Consider the following 23449-nt stretch of genomic DNA (forward strand, 5'->3'; position numbering starts at 1 on the left):
GCGGGAGCGAGCCTCCGGCGGCGAGCGCCACCGAGAGGGGGCGGGATCCAGCGACGTATGTCTACGTCACTGGACAATAACGAGCCACTTTGCCGCAGTACCAGCTCAGTGAGCAAGTGGTTAAAAAAACAGTTCCATTCCTGGAACGTGGGATTGCTAACTGTCACATTTGCTTGTTTCCTAAACCAAACTGTCAAACCATCAACTGGCTGATCACTTGTGCAGTGCCATGGCAGTTACAGATCAAACATAAGCAGCTTCCTTGGCTGTAAAGGATAGGAGGGTTTAAAGTGATTGTAAAGTCTCTTTTTTTCTTCTCTATGCAGTTGGTTTCGCACAGGGCTTCCCAGATCCTTCTCTTTTTGGGTCCCTCGCTGGAGCTTCTGGCCCCTCCCACCTGTTAAGTGCCCCCACAGCAAGGAGCTTACTATAGGGGCACCTGAGACACAGCTCCCTGTATCCCCACCCCCTCTCTCCTCATTAGCTAACTGAGTGAGTGACAGCAGCAGGAGCCAGTGGCCCTGCTGCTATGTCTCGGCCAATCAGGAGGGAGAGTCCTGGATGGCTGAGGTATCCGTGGACATCACTGTATCGAGAGGGGGCTCAGGTAAGTATGAGGGGGCTTGCTGCACACACAAGGCTTTTTATCTTAATGCATAGATAAAAAAAAACCTTCTGCCTTTACAATTCCTTTAATTCAGCGTTAAGGCTGTCAGCAGATAGGCCTCTACAAGCTCCGCAGTTTCTAAAAATGGAGAGCATCTGAGCATGTGCAGAACAGGGTGAGATGGTGTATTACTGGATTTTAAACAGTATAGGCACTTATTTTTAATATTTTATATAGGGGCCAGCCTGAAGTGATCTAGCAGGACTTATTTTCTCACTAAACTTCCACCTTAAAGTCATGATAAACCTAGGATTTTACTTTAACCACTTAAGCCCCAGAAGATTTTACCCCCTTCCTGACCAGGCTCTATTTTGCGATTCCGCACTGCGTGACTTTAACGGACAATTGCGCGGTCGTGCGACGACACACCCAAATGAAATTGACATCCTTTGTTTCCCACAAACAGAGCTTTCATTTGGTGGTATTTGATCACCTGTGCGATTTTTACTTTTTGCGTTATAAACAAAAAAAGAGTGACAATTTTGAAAAAATAACAATATTTTTCACATTTTTTCATATGAAATTCCCCCAAAAAAATGTAAAAATCAAAATTTTTTAACATTTTAGGCCAATTTGTTTTCTGCTACATATGTTTGGTAAAAAAAAAATCGCAATAAGCGTATTTTGATTGGTTTGCGCAAAAGTTATTGCGTTTACTAACTAAGGGAAAGATTTCTGTCATTTTTTGTGTTTTTTTTTTTAACGAGTAATGACGGCGATCTGCGATTTTTTTTTTTTTTCGGTACTGCGACATTGCGGCAGACAGATCGGACCCTTGACTGACATTTTTGACACTTTTGGGGGTACCAGTGACATTAATACAGTAATCAGTGCTATAGATATGCACTGTTACTGTAAAAATGACACTGGCAGGGAAGGGGTTAACTTTATTGGTGATGCAGGGGTTAAGTGTGTCCCTAGGGGCGTGCTTCTTACTGTAAAGGGGTGTGGCTAGTGATGTAACCACAGAGACATACGATCCTACATAGCAGGATCCTATGATCTCAGCAGTTAGATCAGGGAGAATGACAGGCGGCTTTGTTTACATTAGCCGCCTGCCTTTCTCCCTCTCCACGGGGAGATCGCGAGTGACCGGCGGACATCGGGTCCACCGGTCACACGCGCGGACTTGTTAGGGAACGAGTGGGGGCGGGAGTGCGCCCGCCCCCGAGAGGCTCTCAGGCTAGCGACGTAGTACTACGTCACTTTGCCTGTACGGGGCTGACCGCCGCAGTAAATAGTCGTGCGGCGGTCGGTAAGTGGTTAATGGAATGAAAAGCCTGCTTGAAGCAAGTCGGATGCACCTGTCTTTGGATTTTGGATGATTTTGTAAAGTCTCAAACTGATGTCTGATTCCATCCGCACAAGCCCAAAATACCTTTTCACTTAACATACAATCAATGACACCACCAGTTTTTTCAAGTTTTCTTAAAGAGGTTGTAAACTCGATAAAAGTTTTTTTTTTTCTTTTGCAACCTGCAAGAGAAAGACATAATGAGCTAGTATGCATCGCATACTAGCTCATTATGAAATACTTACCTTAGAACGAGCCCCCGCCGTGCCGCTCTCTTACCTGTATGACGAGCGACATGTTCAGTCGCCCGTCTTCCGGGATCGCGGCATCCGGCCATCTGATTGGCCGGAGCCGCGGTGACGTCACTCCTGCGCACGCGCGCGGGAGCCGACGGTCACGGCACGGGGCTCTGAAGGAACGGCACGATCAGCCGTTCCTTCAGAGCGCATGCGCCAGTGACGTCACTGGCCGCATTAAAGGTAAATATCTCCTAAACCGTACATGTTTAGGAGATATTTACAGTACCTATAGGTAAGCCTTATCATAGGCTTACCTATAGGTACAACTTCCTGAGGAGGGTTTACTTCCTCTTTAAAGAGGTTGTAAACCTCAGAAAATTGTTTTAAAAAAACGAGCACCTGAAAGAAAACACATAATGAGCTAGTATGCATCGCATACTCATTTGCTCCTCACTGAATACAGCTTTGTGCGTTTTGCTTTTTTTTAAGACTCTAAATCAGGGATCCTCAAACTATGGCCCTCCAGCTGTTGTGGAACTACACGTCCCATGAGGCATTGTAAAACTCTGACATTCACAGTCATGACTAGGCATGATGGGAATTGTAGTTTCTGAACAACTGGAGGGCCATAGTTTGAAGACCACTGCAAAATGCTCCTCTTCAAATTCTCCAATATTTGCATGGCCATATAGGCTAACTTCTGAATTTAGAGGCATGCTGGGTCTGTAATGTCACTGATATTGCTGGGTTTTTTTTTTCTGTTTATTTTTTTTGGGTCAGTGGGCGTCGTGACTGACAATGGATCCACAAGGGGGGCATTTTTTAATAAGGGAATTTTCAAAAACTCTCTGTGTTTTTATTTCTTTTTGACACTTATTTTGGTAAATGAGTAGGGTACCCCATACGCATTCATATGGGGGGGCAGGATCTGGGGGCCCCCATGTTGAGGACATGTGACCTGGTATGGTTCAGCATGCTTGGATAAGGGTCTGGTATGGATTTGGGGGGGACCCCACTTCTGTTTTCTTATTTTGGCATCAGGTTTTCCCCTCAAACTTTATACCAGATCTACGGGTCTGGTTTGGATTAGGTGAGGACCCCACGCCATTTTTTTTTTTTTTTTAATTTTGGCTTTTTTTTTTTTACAAATTTTTTATTGCAGGCAATTTTTTTTTTACATTCGGCAGTCATCAGCTGTTAAGGACGTGGCAGCCTGTTTCTGGCCCGCTCCCTAACAACCAGCTAATACTAACATACCCAAACTTTGCAGCTGAACCACACCTAAATTGCAGCTGAACAGCTGCTTTGAAAATTCACAGTGAACGTTAAGGCGAAATTTGCATCGGACACGTGTCAACCTAGCCTTTTAAAGTGGAGCTTCCCTCTCTCAATCAACATTGACTATTTTTAATCCTTATGCTGCCAGCATTAGTAAACAAATGGGAAAGTGTATCATATTTACTAGTTTTTTTTTTTTTTTTTTACCATTTCTTCAGTTACTTCCTGTTTTCTGGCCTAGGTAAATTATGTCATACATCCCAGGAGTCTTCAGGAGGGGTTTTCTCAGCACACCCTCCTGCCTGCATGCCTGATCTAAGCACAGATGAATTCTAGGAAGTAAATGCTACATGAATCATCTGCCCTTGCTCAAGATGGCCACGGTCAGAAATGCCAGGAGGTTGTTTTACAAAGTGTTTTCTCAGCAAAATACATGGATGGATGCGGGAGTTTGCTTTCCAATATTAACCACTTTACCTCCGCTCACTTTGCTGCTACTGCAGCAAAGTGGCTCGTTCCCGTCCAGCGACGTAGACCTACTTCACTGGACTCCGCCCCTTGTGGGCGGCGCGCGCGCCGCCGGAGGCTCGCTCCCGCTGTTTTCAGTCACAGCGGGAGTCGGGCCAGGGAAGGAGCGGCTCTTACCCGATCGTCGGGGATCGAGTCTGGAGATCCGCCCGCTGTGTGTAAACACAGCGGGCGGATCTCTGAAGTGACAGGCAGGGTCAGATTGCAGGGTTCAGCATAGCTGAACCCTGGATCTGTCCTTGTGTCACTCAGTCACCTCCCCCCCCACACGTCAGTAAGCACCAGGCATACATTAACCCCTCCCTCTCCAATAAAATTAACCCCTTCCCTGCCAGTGTCATTTTTACAATAACAGTGCATATATATAGCACTGATTACTGCAGTAATGTCACTGGTACCCCCAAAAGTGTCAAAAATGTCAGTCAAGGGTCCGATCTGTCCGCCGCAATGTCGCAGTCCCGCAAAAAAAAAAAACACCAAAAATGACAGAAATCTTTCCCTTTGTTAGTAAACGCAATAACTTTTGCGCAAACCAATCAAAATACGCTTATTGTGATTTTTTTTACCATACATAGGTAGCAGAAAACAAATTGGCCAAAAATTTAAAAAAATTTTGATTTTTACATTTTTTTTTGGGGGGGGGGGGAATTTCATATAAAAAATGTGAAAAATATTGTTATTTTTTCAAAATAAACGCTATTTTTTTGTTTATAGCACAAAAAGTAAAAATTGCACAGGTGATCAAATACCACCAAAAGAAAGCTCTGTTTGTGGGAAAAAAAGGACGTAAATTTTGTTTGGGTATGGCGTCGCACGACCGCGCAATTGTCAGTTAAAGTCGCACATCGCCGAATCGCAAAAAGTGGCCTGGACGTAAGACAGCAAAATCCTCCGGTGGTAAAGTGGTTAATAATGAATTGGATAGCATTTTTGGTTTGTGGTGCTCAGATACAGTGTAGTTCCACTTTAAGAAAAAAAAACGCAAGCAACGTCGGCCCATTCACACTAGAATGTGGTGCAGGAAACCCACGATCCATGTGCACTGTCCTTGTGATCTGCAGCCGGTGTCAGTGCACTGTTAAGGAGACCCCAAATGTGGGTCACAAATGCAGATCACAGGGTACAAAACTACCATGAGACCCGGCCACAGTAAGTTCTGAAAGTAGTGCATGCACTACCTTAGTGGAAAATGCTACGATTTGAGCCCATTCAAATTAAATAGGCTCAAATCGCACCACAATGAATTGCATTGCATTGGAATGCGGTGCGATTCATAACGTGAACCAGGGCAAACCGCAGCATTTTTTCTGCCCGCGTGCACGAGACCTTATAGGTACTTGTTCATCATTCTCATTTAGGCTCCATTCACCTATTGGTGTCACGGAACGCGTGCAGAATCGTTGCGATTCTGATTTACGGCTAATCGCGGGACACCTGCGCGATTTCTGTGACTTGCAATGGCACCCCAAACGTGGCATGATTTTGCCACAATTTTCGAATCGCAGTAAAATCGCGCAAACAGATTTGGGGGATGCCTGTCGCCCAAAAACAACTTCTTTTGGGTGACAGGCATCCCGCAATTCAGTTTGCGTGATTTTACTGCGATTTGTCGAAGTGACGAAAATCATGCAGGCGTCCCACCATTTGCTGTGATTTGGAATCGCCAATATGTGAACTGGGCCTTGGGATTGTCGCCCGAGGAATCGCAGTAAAATCACGCAAACAGAATCGTGGGACAACTGCCGCCCAAAAGAGTACAAGAACTTATTTTGGGCGACAGGCATCCTGCGCAATTTTACAGCGATTAGTCAGGTGACAATAGCGCCGCGTTTGGGGTGCCATTGAAAGTCACGGGAATCACATGGGTGTCCCGTGACTTGCAAAGGTTTGGGATCGCAGGCAAAATTGCGGCATTTCTGCCCGCGATCTGAGACCCCTATATATGAATAGAGCCTAAAGCCCTGTTCACACCTGAGCATTTTTCACCTCGTAAAACGCTCATCTCTGAAGTCTCAAGACGTCCAACAAGCAAAATCCTATTTATTTCAACGGCCCCTGTTCACATCTGAGCGTTTGGTGGTCTGAGGGAAAACGACTGAAGCTCAAAAAAGTACATGAGCTTCCTTTTTGGCAGATTACAAGCTTTTTTGTTAGATGTCAATGCCTGCCTCCAAACACCTGCAAAAAATGCCCAAAAAAAGCCTGAAAATGATATGCTCTGGTGTTCATACAGCCTTAGGCCCTGTTCACAGCTGAGCGTTTTTTTGGCTCGTAAAAACGCACATCTCTGAAGTCTCAAAACGCCCAACAAGCAAAACCCCATTCATTTCAATGGCCACTGTTCACATCTGAGCGCTTTGTTGCCTGAAGCAAAATGCCTGAAGCTCAAAAAAGTACACGAGCTTCCTTTTTGGCAGATTACAAGCGTTTTTGTTAGATGTCAATACCTGCCTCCAAACACCTGCAAAAAATGCTGGAAAAAATCCTGAAAAACGCCCCAAAAAAACGCCTGAAAAATTATATCAGGCCTGCCTGATTACATACAAATTGAAAATGTTTAGGTCTGACCTCATATTATATGGTTTTGGTAAGACTAAATCTAAAGAAAATTGTATAGTGTGTATCCAGCTTTAGTCTCGGTTCACACTGGGGCAACTTGTCAGGTGACTTAGCTGCCAAACAAGTCGTGCTCCATTCAGTGCAATGGAACCATGCTAATTGGAGCAACTCAAGTCGCTCTGACTTAGAAAAAGGTTCCTGCACTACTTTTTGGGGCGACTTGCATTGACTTCTATTAGAGAATTTGTTTGCAAACCACGCTGAAGTCGCGCTGCACGGGTCGGCTTCAGAGTCGAAGCAACTTTGAAGCCACCCCAGTGTAAATCCAGCCTTAGGGCTAGTACACAATATAAGAAAATCGGGCGAACATTTTTGTCCAAAGAATTTTTGTACGATTTTTGTATAGTGCGTACAGAACTTTCGACAGCCAATTTCAAATTTTCGTACGCAAATTCTCAAAGGGACAAACTCCAAAATTTTTCTTGCACGGAAAAAAAAACAAACGATTTTCGTTTAATGTGTACCGTGTTCATACGATTTTTCTACAAGAGAAATTTAGAAAAGAAAGACTGCGCATTATTAGAAACAATAAATAGCAAAAAAAAAAAAGCCTTTGTCGTACGAGAGTTTTTGTTCATTGGTTCTGATTTGCTGTGAAACAACGAGGAAAATTGGACAATCGTTCGCCCGATTTTCTTATGGTGTGTACCCCACTTAAGCCTCAGCTCTAAAAATGCCCAACAAGACAAATCCTATTAATTTCCATGGCCCCTGTTTACATCTGAGCATTCTGTCACCTTAACCACTTGCCAACTGCTGACAGTAATCTTACTGCCGCAGTGCGGCTCCCCTGGGTCCAGCGACATACACCTATGTCACTGGACTCCTAGTGGTCTGGGTGGTGCGCTCGGCAGTCGGGCCGGAGAAGGAGAGGCGGCATCTCTTCCCCGATCGTCGGGGAAAGTGTGAGAAGATCCGCCTGCTTATGTAAACAAAGCAGGCGGATCTTCTCAGTGACAGACAGGAAGAGATCAAAGGATTCAGCATTGCTGAACCTGCAATCTGTCTGTGTCACAGAACCCCCCTCCCCCACACATCAGTAAGCATGTGGCATACATTTAACCCTTTGATCACCCATAGGGTTAACCCCTTCCCTGCCAGTGTCATTATCACAGTAACAGTGCATATTTTTTAGCACTGATTACTGTAGTAATGTCACTGGTCCCCTCAAAAGTGTCAAAAATGTCAGTTAGGCGTCCGATCTGTCCATAGCAATGTAGCAGCCCCGCAAAAAATCGCAGATCGCTGCCATTACTAGTAAGAGTGCATATAGTAAATGCGATAACTTTTGCGCAAACCAATCATTTACCATAAATATGTAGCAGAAAACAAATTGGCGTAATATGTTAAAAAATTTGGATTTTTAATTTTTTGGGGGAAAGTTATATAGCAGAATGTGAAAAATATTGTTTTTTTTTTGTTTAGTGTTTGTCTTGTTATGTTCTGTGGTCCCTTATAGTTGAGTATTAAAATAGAGGTTAGAATACAAAAGGTATATAAATAGACCAGCTATTTGGGGAATATTTAGGTTATGATTATTTTTTTGATGGTGTAATCATTTCCCATGGTGGGAGGATTATTGAAGTTATAACTCTTAACCTCTGCAACAATGTAAATAATATATGATACCATGATTGTATATAAATGTATATGGAAAAAATGATAAATAAATAAAATTTAGAAAAAAAAAATACGCTTATTGCGATTTTTTTTTTTTACCATAAATATGTAGCAGAAAACACATTGGCGTAATATGTTAAAAAAACTTGGATTTTTAATTGTTTTGGGGGGAATGTTATATAGCAGAATGTGAAAAATATTGTTTTTTTTTTTTTTTCAAAATTGTGGCTCTTTTTTTGTTTATAGCACAAAAAATAAAAATCGCACAGGTGATCAAATACCGCCAAAAGAAAGCTCTATTTGTGGGAAAAGGACGTCAATTTTATTTGGGTACAGCGTCGCACGACCGCGCCATTGTCCGTTAAAAAAACGCAGTGCCGAACCGCAAAATAGGGCTAGGTCAAATCTTCTGGTCTTAAAGTGGTTAAACAAAACGCCCGTCGCTCAAAAAAAAGAACATGAGCTTCTCTTTTGGCAGATTACAGGCGCTTTACTGCTTTTCTTTGGTCACTTGTCAACACGCCTGTACAAAAACGCCAGGAAAAATAAAACGCTTGTAAAAATAGCAATGCCTAGATGTGAACGGAGCCTTGGCATGATGGATCTGTAACATGCTTTTATCCCAGGAAGGTTCTTGCTGTCATATGTATGACCTTAGCCAAGGTGACCGGATTGGAGTGGGGATGCTGATGGAGGAGGAGGTACTCTGTAGCAGCAATCCATACTGACACGTGCAGACAGATCTCCCTGGTAATACAAGCCCTATAGAAGTATCCTGATGATCAGTGTGAAGCAGCGATCGTTCAATAACGTCCAGTCCCTCATAGGAAGCAGGCTTCCCGCTGACAGCATATCATCACTGCCTCCCATCATCAGGCAGCATCCCTCGTCATGTGACCAGGGCTCCAAGGCCAAGGTACAGAATTTCCGGAAATGACATCACGTCATCGAGTCGCATGATGTGGCAAAATTAAAAAAGGAAGGAGGAAAAAAAAAGAATCCCGGACGCCGAGCTCAGCCCCTTCATCAGAGCCAAGTCACTGACTCGTTCCCTATAACAAACCGCCACCCCTGAACCGCCATTGAGCAGCCGCAGGCAGAACGTTCTCCTCGTAGTGTTCTAATCTAAGGGAAGAACGTGGTATCCCTCCGCCGGGCGTTGGTAGTCAGGTCAGGCGGGATCCGTCCGCGGTGAGGGGGCGGGGCGCAGAGTGAGGGTGAAGCTGTCGTTCCGGATTGCAGAGGCAGCTCTCCCGTTTCCGCCATTGCGGTTCCTGCCCGAGAGAGACAGCTAAGGAGCAGCCGGAGGACGCGAGCTCTCTCTCCCTGACAGGCGGCCCAGCCAGGACATCGCTTTCATCGGCCCACACAGCGAACCAGGAAGCCGGACACAGGCAGCAGCGGGAGGAGGAAGAAGACACACCACAGAGGAGGAAGAAGAGCTAGGAACCGCCATGGCTCAGATATTACCCATCCGCTTCCAGGAGCACCTACAGGTACAACGGATAAGGCCGGCCAGGGGAGCGGGAAGGGGGCGCCTCAGGGAGACGGGCACCTCCAGCAATGTCAGGCTTCCTCTACACTACTAGGCCGGTACTATGAATTAACTCCGGCCTTCTCACCTCCTCAGCAGCCGGGTCACCCTGACTAGAGGACAGGCGGCCCTCAGATAGCGCTTAGAGGAGGGCAGGGATCACCATGGGATCCAGGCCTGAGGGGGCCCTGATGAGGTCATAGAGTGAAGGCGGAAGGAGTAGGGAGAGCTCCGGCAGGTGTATGCAGGGAGTGTCACTGTCACAGGCATTGTGTAATTTGGGTGTAGTGACGAATGAATGAGTGTGACTTGTATAGGAAAGGGCAAAGATCTCCTCTTCCTATATCATTACACATACACACTGTCAGCCTCTGGGCTTGGCCGTCGTTAGATCTTCTGCCCAGTGCTGCTCTACTTTTCATTCATTGCTGATCGCTCCTGGCTAAAGCAAGCCAATGTTGTGTTCCTAATTTAGCATTGCAACCACACTGCAGTCATATATCCCCAGTTATACTGTAACTGAACAAGCTAGGGGCTTTATAGCAGTCAAGACCATTCAAATGCTGCCATTTGATGTATGTTACCTTTTGGGTAGTGCCAATCCTGCGGGCTGCTTCATCATCCTTGCCCTGTAGGACATGAAAACTGTAAACTTGCCCTGTAGGAGCCTTTTTTTTATGTTGATTTATGTAATATAACTCTCTTCTAAAGCTGGGCATGCACTATACCACGGGTCTTCTAGAGCTGGGCATGCACTATACCACGGGTCTTCTAGAGCTGGGCATGCACTATACCACGGGTCTTCTAGAGCTGGGCATGCACTATACCACGGGTCTTCTAGAGCTGGGCATGCACTATACCACGGGTCTTCTAGAGCTGGGCATGCACTATACCACGGGTCTTCTAGAGCTGGGCATGCACTATACCACGGGTCTTCTAGAGCTGGGCATGCACTATACCACGGGTCTTCTAAAGCTGGGCATGCACTATACCACGGGTCTTCTAAAGCTGGGCATGCACTATACCACGGGTCTTCTAGAGCTGGGCATGCACTATACCACGGGTTTTCTAGAGCTGGGCATGCACTATACCACGGGTTTTCTAGAGCTGGGCATGCACTATACCACGGGTCTTCTAGAGCTGGGCATGCACTATACCACGGGTCTTCTAGAGCTGGGCATAGAGCTGCACGATTAATCGTATGAAAATCGCGATCTCTATTCACCCCCCCTGACGATCTGAACCTGAGATATGGTCGATTCTTTGCATAGCTGAATAGCAGAGAGAACAGCTGTGGAAAAAAAAAAAAAAGCCTCCAGGCAAATGCCTATCAGCAAAGTCTCCCAGTAACTATAAACAAAAATGATTACATTGTATCTTCTTTTCCTTCCCTCTGCCAGGGAGAAAGGAAGTTTAACCTCTTAAAGACTGGACCTTTTTCTGACAATTGTTGCTTGCAAGTTAAAATCAGTTTTTTTTGCTAGAAAAGTACTTGGAACCCCCAAACATTTTATATATTTTTTTTTTCAAAAACCCTACAGAATAAAATGGCGATTGTTGTAATATTTTATGTCACACTGTATTTGCGCAGCAGTCTTTCAAACGCAATTAATAGACTTTAATGAATAAAAAAAAAAACGTAACAGTAAAGTTATCCCAATTTTTTTTTTTGTTACACAGAGAATCGTGAGAGAATCGTGATCTTTATTCCAAGCTAAAAAATCGTGATTCTCATTTTGGCCAGAATCGTGCAGCTCTAGCTGGGCATGCACTATACCACGGGTCTTCTAGGGCTGGGCATGCACTATACCACGGGTCTTCTAGGGCTGGGCATGCACTATACCACGGGTCTTCTAAAGCTGGGCATGCACTATACCACGGGTCTTCTAGAGCTGGGCATGCACTATACCACGGGTCTTCTAGAGCTGGGCATGCACTATACCACGGGTCTTCTAGAGCTGGGCATGCACTATACCACGGGTCTTCTAGAGCTGGGCATGCACTATACCACGGGTCTTCTAGAGCTGGGCATGCACTATACCACGGGTCTTCTAAAGCTGGGCATGCACTATACCACGGGTCTTCTAAAGCTGGGCATGCACTAGGGCTGCATGGTATTGGGGAAAAAAGAACATTGCGATATTTCGTTTTCAACGATAAATATCGCAATATTTCTCTTTGTTTAATGCAGAAGACGGATTAGGCAGAGTCGGGACTCACAGTTGTGGTAGGAGGTAGAAAAACACAGCCCGACATGACATCTGTCCCACACGTTTCCTCTGCCGCCCTGGAGCTAGTTCTCTTGACGGAGCGGTGAGCGCGGCACAGCGAACCAATCACCTGGTAGCGGCACAGGGAACAAATCAGATGTGCAGGCACGCGTGATTGGTTAGCTGTGCAGCTGCTTACGGCGCACTGCTCACCGCTGAACGTGTGGGAAGGCTGCCACCACTGTGAGTCCTCCTTCGAGTCCCGACTTCTCCCTGCCTAATGGTAAATATCGCGGCTTCGGCGATATGAATATCGCCCACCCCTGCAGAACGATAGTCGATATCATATCGACTATCGTTCAGCCCTAGCATGCAAAAAAAGCTGGGCATGCACTATACCACGGGTCTTCTAAAGCTGGGCATGCACTATACCACGGGTCTTCTAAAGCTTGGCATGCACTATACCACGGGTCTTCTAAAGCTTGGCATGCACTATACCACGGGTCTTCTAAAGCTTGGCATGCACTATACCAAGGGTCTTCTAAAGTTGGGCATGCACTATACCACGGGTCTTCAGACTGTGTGGCGTGCACTATACCAAGGGTCTTCAGACTGTGTGGCGTGCACTATACCAAGGGTCTTCAGACTGTGTGGCTTTTTGCTTGCCCTCCAGCCTATGTGGCACTATTGCTCCCACTGACATGATGCTGGCCGACGTGTTCCCCGTGTGTGCGGCAGCCAGTCCGACAGGAGCCGTTCAGCCTGCTTCTGTCGAGGGGGCATGTCCGAAAAAGGTTTGCCGGATCAGCGCTCTCAGCCAATGGCTAACTGGAGTGTTCTGGAGGGGCTGTCCCCCTGTCAGAACACAATAGCACAGCAGGGGAGATCATGGTACTAACAGATTGTTAGTATAGCAGCTCCAATCTGAGCTGTCAGTTTTTTTTGTTTTTTTAAATACTACTAATATGTACTAGGTTTTAGATTGTAGGCTTGAGGGCAGAGACTAGCATAAATGTGAGTTATGTAATATACTGTCTAAACCCTTGGTGCTGTAAAAGTACCTGTAATGTTCGAAAAAGTGCATGCGTGACACCTGAAATCATGCAAAAATGTGAACGGGGGGATTTAGACTGATGTTTGTCCTTCAAATTTTGGGAGTGTAGAATGTGGCCAGTGGGAGTAAACCATGCCATAGACGAGGGTCAGCGGGAGCAAATGCGCTCCGTTTGGGTCAGTGGGAGCAATAGTGCCTCTTGGGGTATCCCCGTACTAGTCTGCCCCCTAACATTTAAAGGACAATAAACTGGCAAAGCATAAATAAAGCTATCAGTTTAAGTCCACCGTTCACTTGTTTGCATAATGTCAGGTGTCACACATACACTCTTTTGAACATTTATTACAGGTACTTGTATAGCACCAAGAGTTTACACAGTACATTGCATATATAATGCACATTTATGCTAGTCCCTGCCCTCAAGGAGCTTAGAATCTAAAGCCTATTGCATATTACTAGTATTTAAAAAAAAAAACCTGACAGCTCAGATTGGAGCCACTGTACTATCAATCTGATGTCAGTACAGCTATCTCCCCTGCTGTGCTATTGTGTTCTGACAGGCCCCCCCACTCCCCCCAAGAAGCATTATCATCAATGAGGTGCAAAATATAGGAAAAATCAACTAGAGATTCATGTAATTGAACATGCTTTGACAAGAGTCCATAAAGTGCAAACAATGCTTTCAGTGCTGAATAAATAAGGTGCTTATGCTGTCCTCCACCTACTGGAAGTCAAACGTGTGACGCAACACGTATAGGGGGCAGAGCCTCACATCGGATGTATCTTTATGGACACCTAGCCTGAGATTGTTTTGTTGTCCAGCCCGCACAGCTTATGTGTCTTCTATGTAAGTGTACTACTGTCAGACTTTGGCCATTAAACTTTTAAACAAAGACCACTAGATCTTCTTATTTTTTCCACATTCACACGGAGGACCTTGAGTGAGCAGGAGGATAGATCGGTCATTGACTTCCCTTAGTTCACAGAGATCGGATCGCTTTTATCCCCTGAGGGGAACTGCTAGCTCTAAACCGCTGATTCTCGGCGATCCATCTTTTACATTATACAAAAAAAGTGCTAACTTTACGGTTTAGTTATTTTTAAATTCATTGAAGTGTATTTTTCCCAAAAAACTGCCTTTGAAAAACTTCTGCGCTAATACAGTGTGACATAAAATATTGCAACGGACCGCCATTTTATTCTCTAGGGTCTCTGCTAAAAAAAAAAATATGTTTGGGGGTTCTAAGTAATTTGCTAGCATAAAAACAATTAATTTTAACTTGTAAGCAACAAGTGTCAGAAAAAAGCTTAGTCTTTAAGAGGTTAAACTGCCCTCACAGACGGAAGTTCATTCCTTTGATCTAAAGAACAGAATGCTACATTGTAAAGCATTTTGTGTATAGTTGCGGCCTTACCAATGTTGATAAACATTTGCCAGAGGCTCTTCCTTTTTTTCTTTGACAGCTGTGAGTGAGCAGAGAACAGCTTTGTATGAATCAAGGACATGTTGTTTTAACCACTTCAGCCCCAGAAGATTTTACCCCCTTCCTGACCAGGCCCTGTTTTGCGATTCGGTACTGCGTTACTTTAACAGACAATCCTGCGGCCGTGCAATGCTGTACCCAAACAAAATCTACGTCCTTATTTTCCCCAAAAATTTGCATTGTTAGTGTAATAATGACACTGGCAGGGAAGGGGTTAACCCTATGGGTGATCAAAGGTTAAATGTATGCCTCATGCTTACTGATGTGTGTGGGGGGAGGGGGTTCTGTGACAGAGACAGAGATCCCAGCTTCAGCTATGTTGTATCCTGTGATCTCCTCCTGTCTGTCACTGAGAAGATCCACCTGCTTTGTTTACATAAGCAGGCAGGTCTTCTCACAGTTTTGGGGAAGGGAGGCTGCAATTGCCGCCTCTCCTCCTCCGCCCGACTCCCGCTGTGTCTAAACACAGCCGGAGCGCGCCGCCAAAATCACTAGGAGTCCAGCGATGTAGGTGTATGGCACACAGGGGAGCTGCAGTAGGATTACTGTGAGCAGTCGGCAAGTGGTTAAGATAGTCGGGGGTAAATCGAGATTGCGTTTTTTTATGATCGTGCAGTTCTAATACACACTGGGCGTTTTTACAGCTGCTGTTTTAGGCTTCAGACGTACATTTTTTTTTTCCCCAACAGCCACTAAACTCCCCAGTATGTTATCCTATGTGTCCACCATGCCAATATAGGCTTTTATCTGCAGTTTTTTGGCAGGGGCGTTTTCTGGCTGCAACCCCCCCTCCAGAACTAGTGGGTTTAAAGAAGTTTTTTTTTTTTTTTAGCTGTAAAAATGCTCTAACTCGAAGTGTCAGTTCACACTATGGCGATCCGACTTCGGGGGCGACTAGTGAAGTCGCCGTGCACCGCGACTTCGGCGCGACTTGCATGGACTTCACATAATGGAAGTCAATGCAAGTCGCTCCGACTTTGGTCAAAAGTAATACAGGAACTATTTTCTAAGTCGGAGCGACTTGAGTCGCTCCTATTAGAGCGGGTCCCATAGCACTGAATGGTCCGCGACTTGTCACGTGGCCAAGTCGCCTGACAAGTCGGGGTAGTGTGAACCGGGACTAATGGGGCTATTCGACATTTATTTATAGATTTGTTAAAAAACGCTAATGCAAAAATGCTGCAGAACTTGTGTTTTTGCAGCTGCATTTTGCAGCTAATGCCCCATACACACGTGCAGATTATCTGCAGACTTTTGTCTGCAGACTTACCTTTTCTATGTAGTGCAAGGGCCTGCCTGATTGCATACAAATTGAAAGTGTTTAGGTTTGACCTCATATTATATGGTTTTGGTAAGTCTGCAGACAAAAGTCTGCAGATAATCTGCATGTGTGTATGGGGCATAAGGCTACTGGCGTTTTTATAATGTCCAGTGTGCATGAGGCCTAAAAGTTAGGGGGGTTTAGTTCCACTTTAATAGCTGTTATCAAATATCAGGTTTATGTGAATGGGACAGGGTTGCTACCTTGGGTTTACAGGTCTTGATTTGTAGGTCAGAAGTTATTTTAATGTTGTTCATTTTAAAATATATATTTCTGCTAAGACTGAAAATAAAGAAGTAAAACAAGGATGTTTTCTACATACTGAAGGCTTCTGTTTGTCATCCTGTTCATGCTGTAGTGGATTGGAATGTTCCACTGCTGAGATTTTGATTGCCAATAACCACATAAGATTTTCAAGAGAAGCCTCATTTTTATTGTAAAGTATAGGCTATAGCAGAAGAGATCATGTAAAGATGAACAAAATGCTACTAGCTGCGAAAGCTATTGCCATAGGTGGTGAAAAACCGTAAACATGCATATAAATTCTGGTAACAAATTAATAACAAAAAAGGTGGTCCATATACATCACGCCATAAAGGACAAGTAAAGAAAAGGGAAGAGGAGGACATCAAAAACCAATATCGGGCCAGAAATGGGGCTGTCAGTTCCCATAAGGAAGCATAGCCAGTCACAGGCATCATGGGATAAGCATATAAAACATGTATGTTTATCAATGACGAGGTAGAGAGGCAGGTGCATGTTGTCATGACTTTTTACCTCGGCCATTCAGAGGAGGTGTTGTGGTCATTAATAAAAGTACAATGCTTTTCCTGAATGTCAGACAAGCACTTAGCCTGACTCTTAATTCTGAGAGTGGCGAACACTACAAAAGTATAGTACAGCAGACACAGCAGCTGCATCTTCCTGTAATCAAAATACTTTTTTAGGCCCAAACTCACAATTTAAAGTGACATGAAACCCGTAGTTCTATTTTAACTCTGTCCGTGTGTTAAACCTGCCCTTAAACCTCTACTGAACTGATGGCTACTAACTACTTTCTAGGTGCATGTAAATAAGAGGAGTTTAAAACTTAGTTGGTTTACTTTAGAAAGCAGCCACAGCAGGAGTATAATAGCCTGTCCCCTATCAGTCTGCAGTAGAGAAGGACCCTTGCTGTCTGTATTTAAGCAGGGTATCTGCAGAGGACTGACATGCTTCCTGCTGAGCCAGAGCTTTCCAGTTAGTGCGGAGAATGAGTTTTGCTAATTGCGGGGTAAAGGTGGACCTCTGCGGAGAGACCCCTGTATCTACCCAGAGCAGGGGCTCACCTCTGGGATATGCTGGCAGGGTACAGGCTTTTCTACTTTAGGCTAATCCACATCTTTATAATGGATTGGTGGTTTGCTCTGGTACCACATCCAAAACTGAACATAAATTATTTACAGGAGAAAAAAAAGGATCTTAAAAAGTATTAAAGTAATTCCCTTTTTAGAACTATAAATCAATTTGCTGTGGCTGCTTTCCAAATAAGACCAACTGTAAGACATTGCGCACCTTTTTTGTTTTGGTGCACCAGAAAGTTCTTTAACCTCTTGGCGCCGACGGCACCCAAATACACAGCCACTTGATGCGTGGGCCTTGGTGCCAAGCAGCCGCATCACGGCGGCCACATGATTGTGAACACCACCATGCCTCCTAGCATCTGAAATCCCTTAAAGGGTCGGGAGTCAGGCGCCAAGGGGTTAAGCATTATCCTTCTCGTGTGGGGGTTGTTTTTTTTTTTTTTTTCCCTGCATTTTTTTTAATGCTTAAAGAGCCTTATAATAGACGCACTACTCTTGAGGTGATTGTAACTATATTCAGTCGCAATAAGAACAATCGATTTACTGTCTGTGATACTTTTTTTTTTTCACATTAAAGTGCAAGCAAGCTCTCCTATCGTTTTCAGCCAAAGAAGCTGCCATCTTGGCCTCTGTTTAATCTTCAGCTGCCATGATGCTGCACATGTGATCAATTATGACAACAGCCATTGGATGGTTTGACAGCAGTGTGACAGTTACATTGCTGGAACATGCTTTTTGAAACGTAATCTTTAATCGAGGGGTTTACTTTCTATTTAACATCCACATTTTCAGGACAAGCTTCACCGGTATACCCCATGCTTCAAGGGCCAAGCAGTACTGCGGCTACACCACAAAAGCTTGTCCTGAAAATTAGAATGCAAATAAAAGTATCACGGACGGTACTCAATTGTCTAAGGGCCCTTTCACACGGGCGATCCAATCCGATCCGCCTGTCTGTTTTTTAGGTGGATCTGATCGGATCCTCCATGCAGCTCTATGGGGCAGCGGATGTCAGTGGAGACCTCTGGCGATTAGCTGCGGGAGGCAGCCACATTTGAATGCAATGGGAGGCTGCCAGCTCCCACATATAATCATGGCCACTCGCATGTAACGCACTCATGCAGTAATCCCAAGTGATTGTCCCTGGAAGCAGGCAGTTTGCGTCCAGCGCTGATCACTCGCATGTGATCACTGCAAGAGCAGTTACATGCAATTGGCCACAATTAGATGCAGAAGATGGCAGCGTCCCTTTGCTTTCAGCGTCCCTGGGTTCTCAAGAATATTGCAGTATACATGGGACTGGAGCATAGCCAGAAACAGCGGCAAAGGAGATCTTGCTACTGGGGTTACTTGGGGATATAAGAAGCCAGGTTAAAAATCCAACCATCCTGCATGTATGGGTATAATATCACTTCATTATTTATTTTGTATGTAGATTTCCTTTACTTGCAGTCATTTGGCTTATCTTGTGGTATGCTTGCGTTTGCGTACTTTGGGTCATTACATATATAGTATTACGATAAGATAACTGACTGTAAGATGCAGTATATCTGAAAGAGGAATAAGCAATTCAACTGCATGTGGCAGTTTATATAGAGACATTGACACAGATGTGTCATTCATTTGTTTGATAACAGAACTTCTGTGTTTGCAAAGAATACAATAGGGCAGTGATGGCAAACCTTATCTTTCCCATGATGCTCAACTACACTGCATCATGGGAAATGTAGTTCCAAAACATTTGGGGTGCCAAGGTTTGCCATCACTGCAATAGGGCATATCTATAAAGAAGTGAAACATGCACTGTAGGTGAAACTACCTGGTGAATGTGTTTTTTTAGATTACAGTGATGGATTACCAGCAATTAATGTTTAAAAGTCACTGCTTTATAAATATGCCCCGAAGACTTGCCGTACTTAATTCACATTTTTTTTTTGCACTTAAAATCACACCTTCAGTAACCTTTTACACTATTGTATGTGTATTTTGCACTTGTGATTTAAGGTCTATTTTCCATTGGGTGAAATAAAGCATATGCCCTTAGTGTGCTGCGTTTACCCATACATGGATGCACAGTTTTCCATGCATCCCATGTAAGCCGTCCCAATAGTGTCAATTGGAACGCAGTGGGTGCACAGACACGCTGTCTGCATTTGTGTCTGTGCACCCACAATGTCCCATTCATGGATTACTTGTGTATCCTTGTGTGGATAAACATGATCCTCCACAGGCATACAGTTTAGTACACCCCATGTTCTTGTGGGCTAAGAAAGATCACTACTGTTTACAGAAAGATCTGTTGTAGGTAAGGTTGCTGCTTCTGAAGTTGCTTAAATTATCTAAACGTTAACTGTGGTTAGATTGCATTTAAAGCCGGCCACAGTCAAAGAAATGTTCTTTCCTGCGATTTTCCCCATCAACACTGACTGTGTTGATGGGGGAATTCCTCCTGCAGAACCATTGCTAGCAGCTATAAAAGCTGCTAGAACTAATCACATGTAAAATCTGGCAAGCTGGTTGTACCAAAATTGATCAACTTGGGAACAGTCAGTCTGCCCACACATGGTTGGAATCTCAGCCTGTTCCTGCTGAACTAGCTGAGACTTTGGCTTTAAACTTTGGCTTTAAACTCTGTTTAGCCTGGCACCACTCCTGCACCAATCGTTTTTCTATGTTGAAAAAAAACGACATGACCCACAGAATACTTATTTGACGCACTTCTGTGAGTGTTGTGTTTTAAACCTTGCTGAACACTGTGGTTACTTTGCAGACCCCATATATCACTGTGGACACAGTGATATGGGACAAGCTGGAGGGAACCACAGTGCTTTGCGAGGGATCAAGAATCTGATACTCTGGAAATGTGTTGAAGTAGATACTCTGGTCACAATAACTTTCGAAGATGGGGGAGATCAGCAGCATGGAGGGTGGGATAGGGAAGTACAGTATATCACAAAAGTGAGTACACCCCCTTACATTTTTGTAAATATTTTATTATCTTTTCATGTGACAACACTGAAGAAATGACACTTTGCTACAATGTAAAGTAGTGAGTGTACAGCGTGTATAACAGTGTAAATTTGATATCCCCTCAAAATAACTCTACCAATGGCAACGAAAGTGAGTACTCCCCTAAGTGAAATTGTCCAAATTGGGCCCAATTAGCCATTTTCCCTCCCTGGTGTAATTCATTAGTGTTACAAGGTCTCAGGTGTGAATGGGTAGCAGGTGTGTTAAATTTGGTGTTATTGCTCTCACACTCTCATACTGGTCACTGAAAGTTTAACTTGGCACCTCATGGCAAAGAATTCTCTGTGGATCTGAACAAAAGAATTGTTGCTCTACATAAAGATGGCCTAGGCTAAAAAGATTTCCAAGACCCTGAAACTGAGTTGCAGCACGGTGGCAAAGACTATACAGCGGTTTAACAGTACAGGTTCCACTCAGAACAGGCCTCTCCATGGACAACCAAAGAATTTTAGTGCACATGCTCAGCATCATATCCAGGTTGTCTTTGGGAAATAGACGTATGAGTGCTGCCAGCATTGCTGCAGATGTTGAAGGGGTGGGGGAGGGTCAGCCTGTCAGTGCTCAGACCATACGCCGCACACTGCATCAAATTGGTCTGTATGGCTGTCATCCCAGAAGGAAGCCTCTTCTAAAAATGATGCACAAGAAAGCCTACAATTTGCTGAAGACAAGCAGACTAAAGACATGGATTACTGGAACCATGTCCTGTGGTATGACGAGACCAAGATAAACTTATTTGGTTTAGATGGTGTCAAGCGTGTGTGGCGGAAAACAGGTGAAGAGTACAAAGATAACTGTGTCTTGCCTACAGTCAAGCATGGTAGTGGGAGTGTCTGGGGCTGCATGAGTGCTACTGGCACTGGGGGTCTTCAGTTCATTGAGGGAAACATGAATGCCTACATGTAGTATGACATGCTGAAGCAGAGCATGATCCCCTCCATTTGGAGACTGGGCTCCAGGGCAGTATCCCAACATACTGGACCCCCCCCCCCCCCCCAACACCTCTAAGACAACCACTGCCTTACTAAAGAAGCTGAGGGTTAAGGTGATGGACTGGCCAAGCATGTCTCTAGACCTAAACTCTATTGAGCATCTGTGGGGCATCTTCAAACGGAAGGTGGAGGAGCACAAGGTCATCTAACATCCACCAGCTCTGTGATGTCATCATGGAGGAGTGGAAGAGGACTCCAGTGGCAATCTGTGAAGCTCTGGTGAACTCTTTGCCCAAGAGGGTTAAGGCAGTGCTGGAAAATGATGGTGGCCACACAAAATATTGACACTTTGGGCCCAATTTGGGTCACTTTTGTTGCCAGCGGTTTAGACATTAATGGCTGTGTGTTGAGTTATTTTTAGGGGACAGCAAATTTACACTGTTATACACGCTGTACACTCACTACTTTACATTGTAGTAAAGTGTCATTTCTTCAGTGTTGTCACATGAAAAGATATAACAAAATATTTACAAAAATGTGAGGGGTGTACTCACTTTTGTGAGATACTGTATGTAATTTCTACTTTACAGAGATACCCTTTTTCCAGTATTTAATTTTACATGGGGGACAATTTATTTGGCTAGTTTACGTCTAAGCCTATGAGAACCCAATTACTTCATTAAATGATTCAGCTCAGATCTATACAGTTATATACAGCACACAGTAATGGCTCCTAAAGACTCCTGCATGCAGACATGTGGGTTTTTTTTCACGTGCAGTGATGACATCCTCCTAGCACATCCTAACGCTGTACTCACACCAACTTTGTGGTGATTCAGGTAAAAGTGCAACCTAAACAAAAAAAAAAATACTCCTTTACTGAAGTTATGCCTCTTAAAGTAAATATATGTATTCCCACATTCTACTGCACCTAAGCACTCTCACAGAGAGGGAAGGCCAGCATTAAAGGGTGAAATAGGCTCCGCTCCATTCACACTTGTACAACTCCAAAGTTGCGCCAACTTTGAAGTGCAAATTTGGTGTAACTTTGACGCAACTTTGGATAGGTGCAACTTTGATATGGCTTTGACCAGTGATAATGGATAACTGTTGCACACAAGTTGCATTGTACAACATTCAAGTACAACTTTTCATGCAACTTCTGAGGGTTAACATTGAAGTCTATGGCCTTTAAGTTGCATGAAAGTCGGACCGGAGAAATGTTGCTGGGCTGTTCCTATAGGATAAAAATGTACATTTTTGTGCAGTGTTTTTTAAGCTATATCTTTACGGTTAGTGTTATGTATCATAATGGGCAGTGTTCCATTTGTATTGACAAAGTATAGTTGTACTCTGGAAGAAATGCTCATCTTATCACCTAGAGAGGGTAGGCTTTACCATTGCAGCCTGAATGCAGAAACATTGTTGCTGTATTGGGTATGGGGCTAACTAATCACAGTGGTTGTTTGGAAGCGTTGATTGTGACCAGACTTCTGACTGCGTGCCATAATAGTTGTTTGGTAATGACCTCTGGTAGTAAAAGATCTTGTGTCATTTAGTCCCAATAAATAAAGTGCAACACATGAATAGGCTGATGGGGATATGGTTTCCATTCTTTGCACCCCACTGCAGAGATACAAGCCTACATAATTGCTCATTACCCAATTAAAATCTTTTTTTTTTTTTTTTATTATTCCTGTTACACACGGGTTGATTTACTAAAATTTGAGAGTGCAAAATCTGGTGCAGCTGTGCATAGTAGCCAATCTGCTTCCAGTATATGTGTGTGTATTTATTTTTTATTTTTATTTTTTCTGTCAAAGCTTTATTGAACAGGTTGAAGTTAGAAACCACATTTTGTAAACCTTTTAAGCGTATGTATATACATTAATGAACTTCACTTATTTACTTCCTTTTGGTCTCCTAAATATTCCATTGGGTGCATTTTGTTAAAGCTGGTAGATTTGTGCCAAAAAAAGATCGTCAGCAATTCATAGATATCCTGTGGCCTCAGTACATTTAAGGGTCCTTTCACACGGGTGTTCCACCCAGCAGACTCGGTTTTTGCTGAGCAAAGATCCGTCTCTGCTCACTGTGCTGAGACAGACCTGTCGGAGCCCCGCACTCCTCTATGAGAGATTGCATGAAAAGGGACCGCCTGTCCATTCTTCATCTGATTTGCCAGACTGATGGAAAATAGGGTTACTATCTGTCTGGAATTCACGGACAGGATCGGATAGCGGCGGGTATCAGCGGACATGTCACCGCTGACCTTGGCAGCCCCATGGGGTAAATG

General features: G+C 44.2%; 1 protein-coding gene across 2 annotated transcripts in view; it reads left to right on the top strand.

Moving 5' to 3' along the window:
* Positions 1–9373: 9373 nt before the first annotated feature.
* CLTC (clathrin heavy chain) overlaps positions 9374–23449 on the top strand; it is a 129654-nt gene continuing 115578 nt past the window's right edge. The window contains exon 1 of one of the 2 annotated variants that reach the window (XM_082245754.1): positions 9374–9741. In XM_082245754.1, coding sequence (XP_082101880.1) covers positions 9700–9741 — 42 coding nt within the window. In that variant the 5' untranslated portion in view covers positions 9374–9699. The remainder of the gene's footprint in view (positions 9742–23449) is intronic. The other variant, XM_082245755.1, reaches the window with a different exon arrangement.

This window comes from Pelophylax lessonae, assembly GCF_965119305.1.
Source record: "Pelophylax lessonae genome assembly, chromosome: 2".
In the NCBI taxonomy this organism is placed as follows: domain Eukaryota; kingdom Metazoa; phylum Chordata; class Amphibia; order Anura; family Ranidae; genus Pelophylax; species Pelophylax lessonae.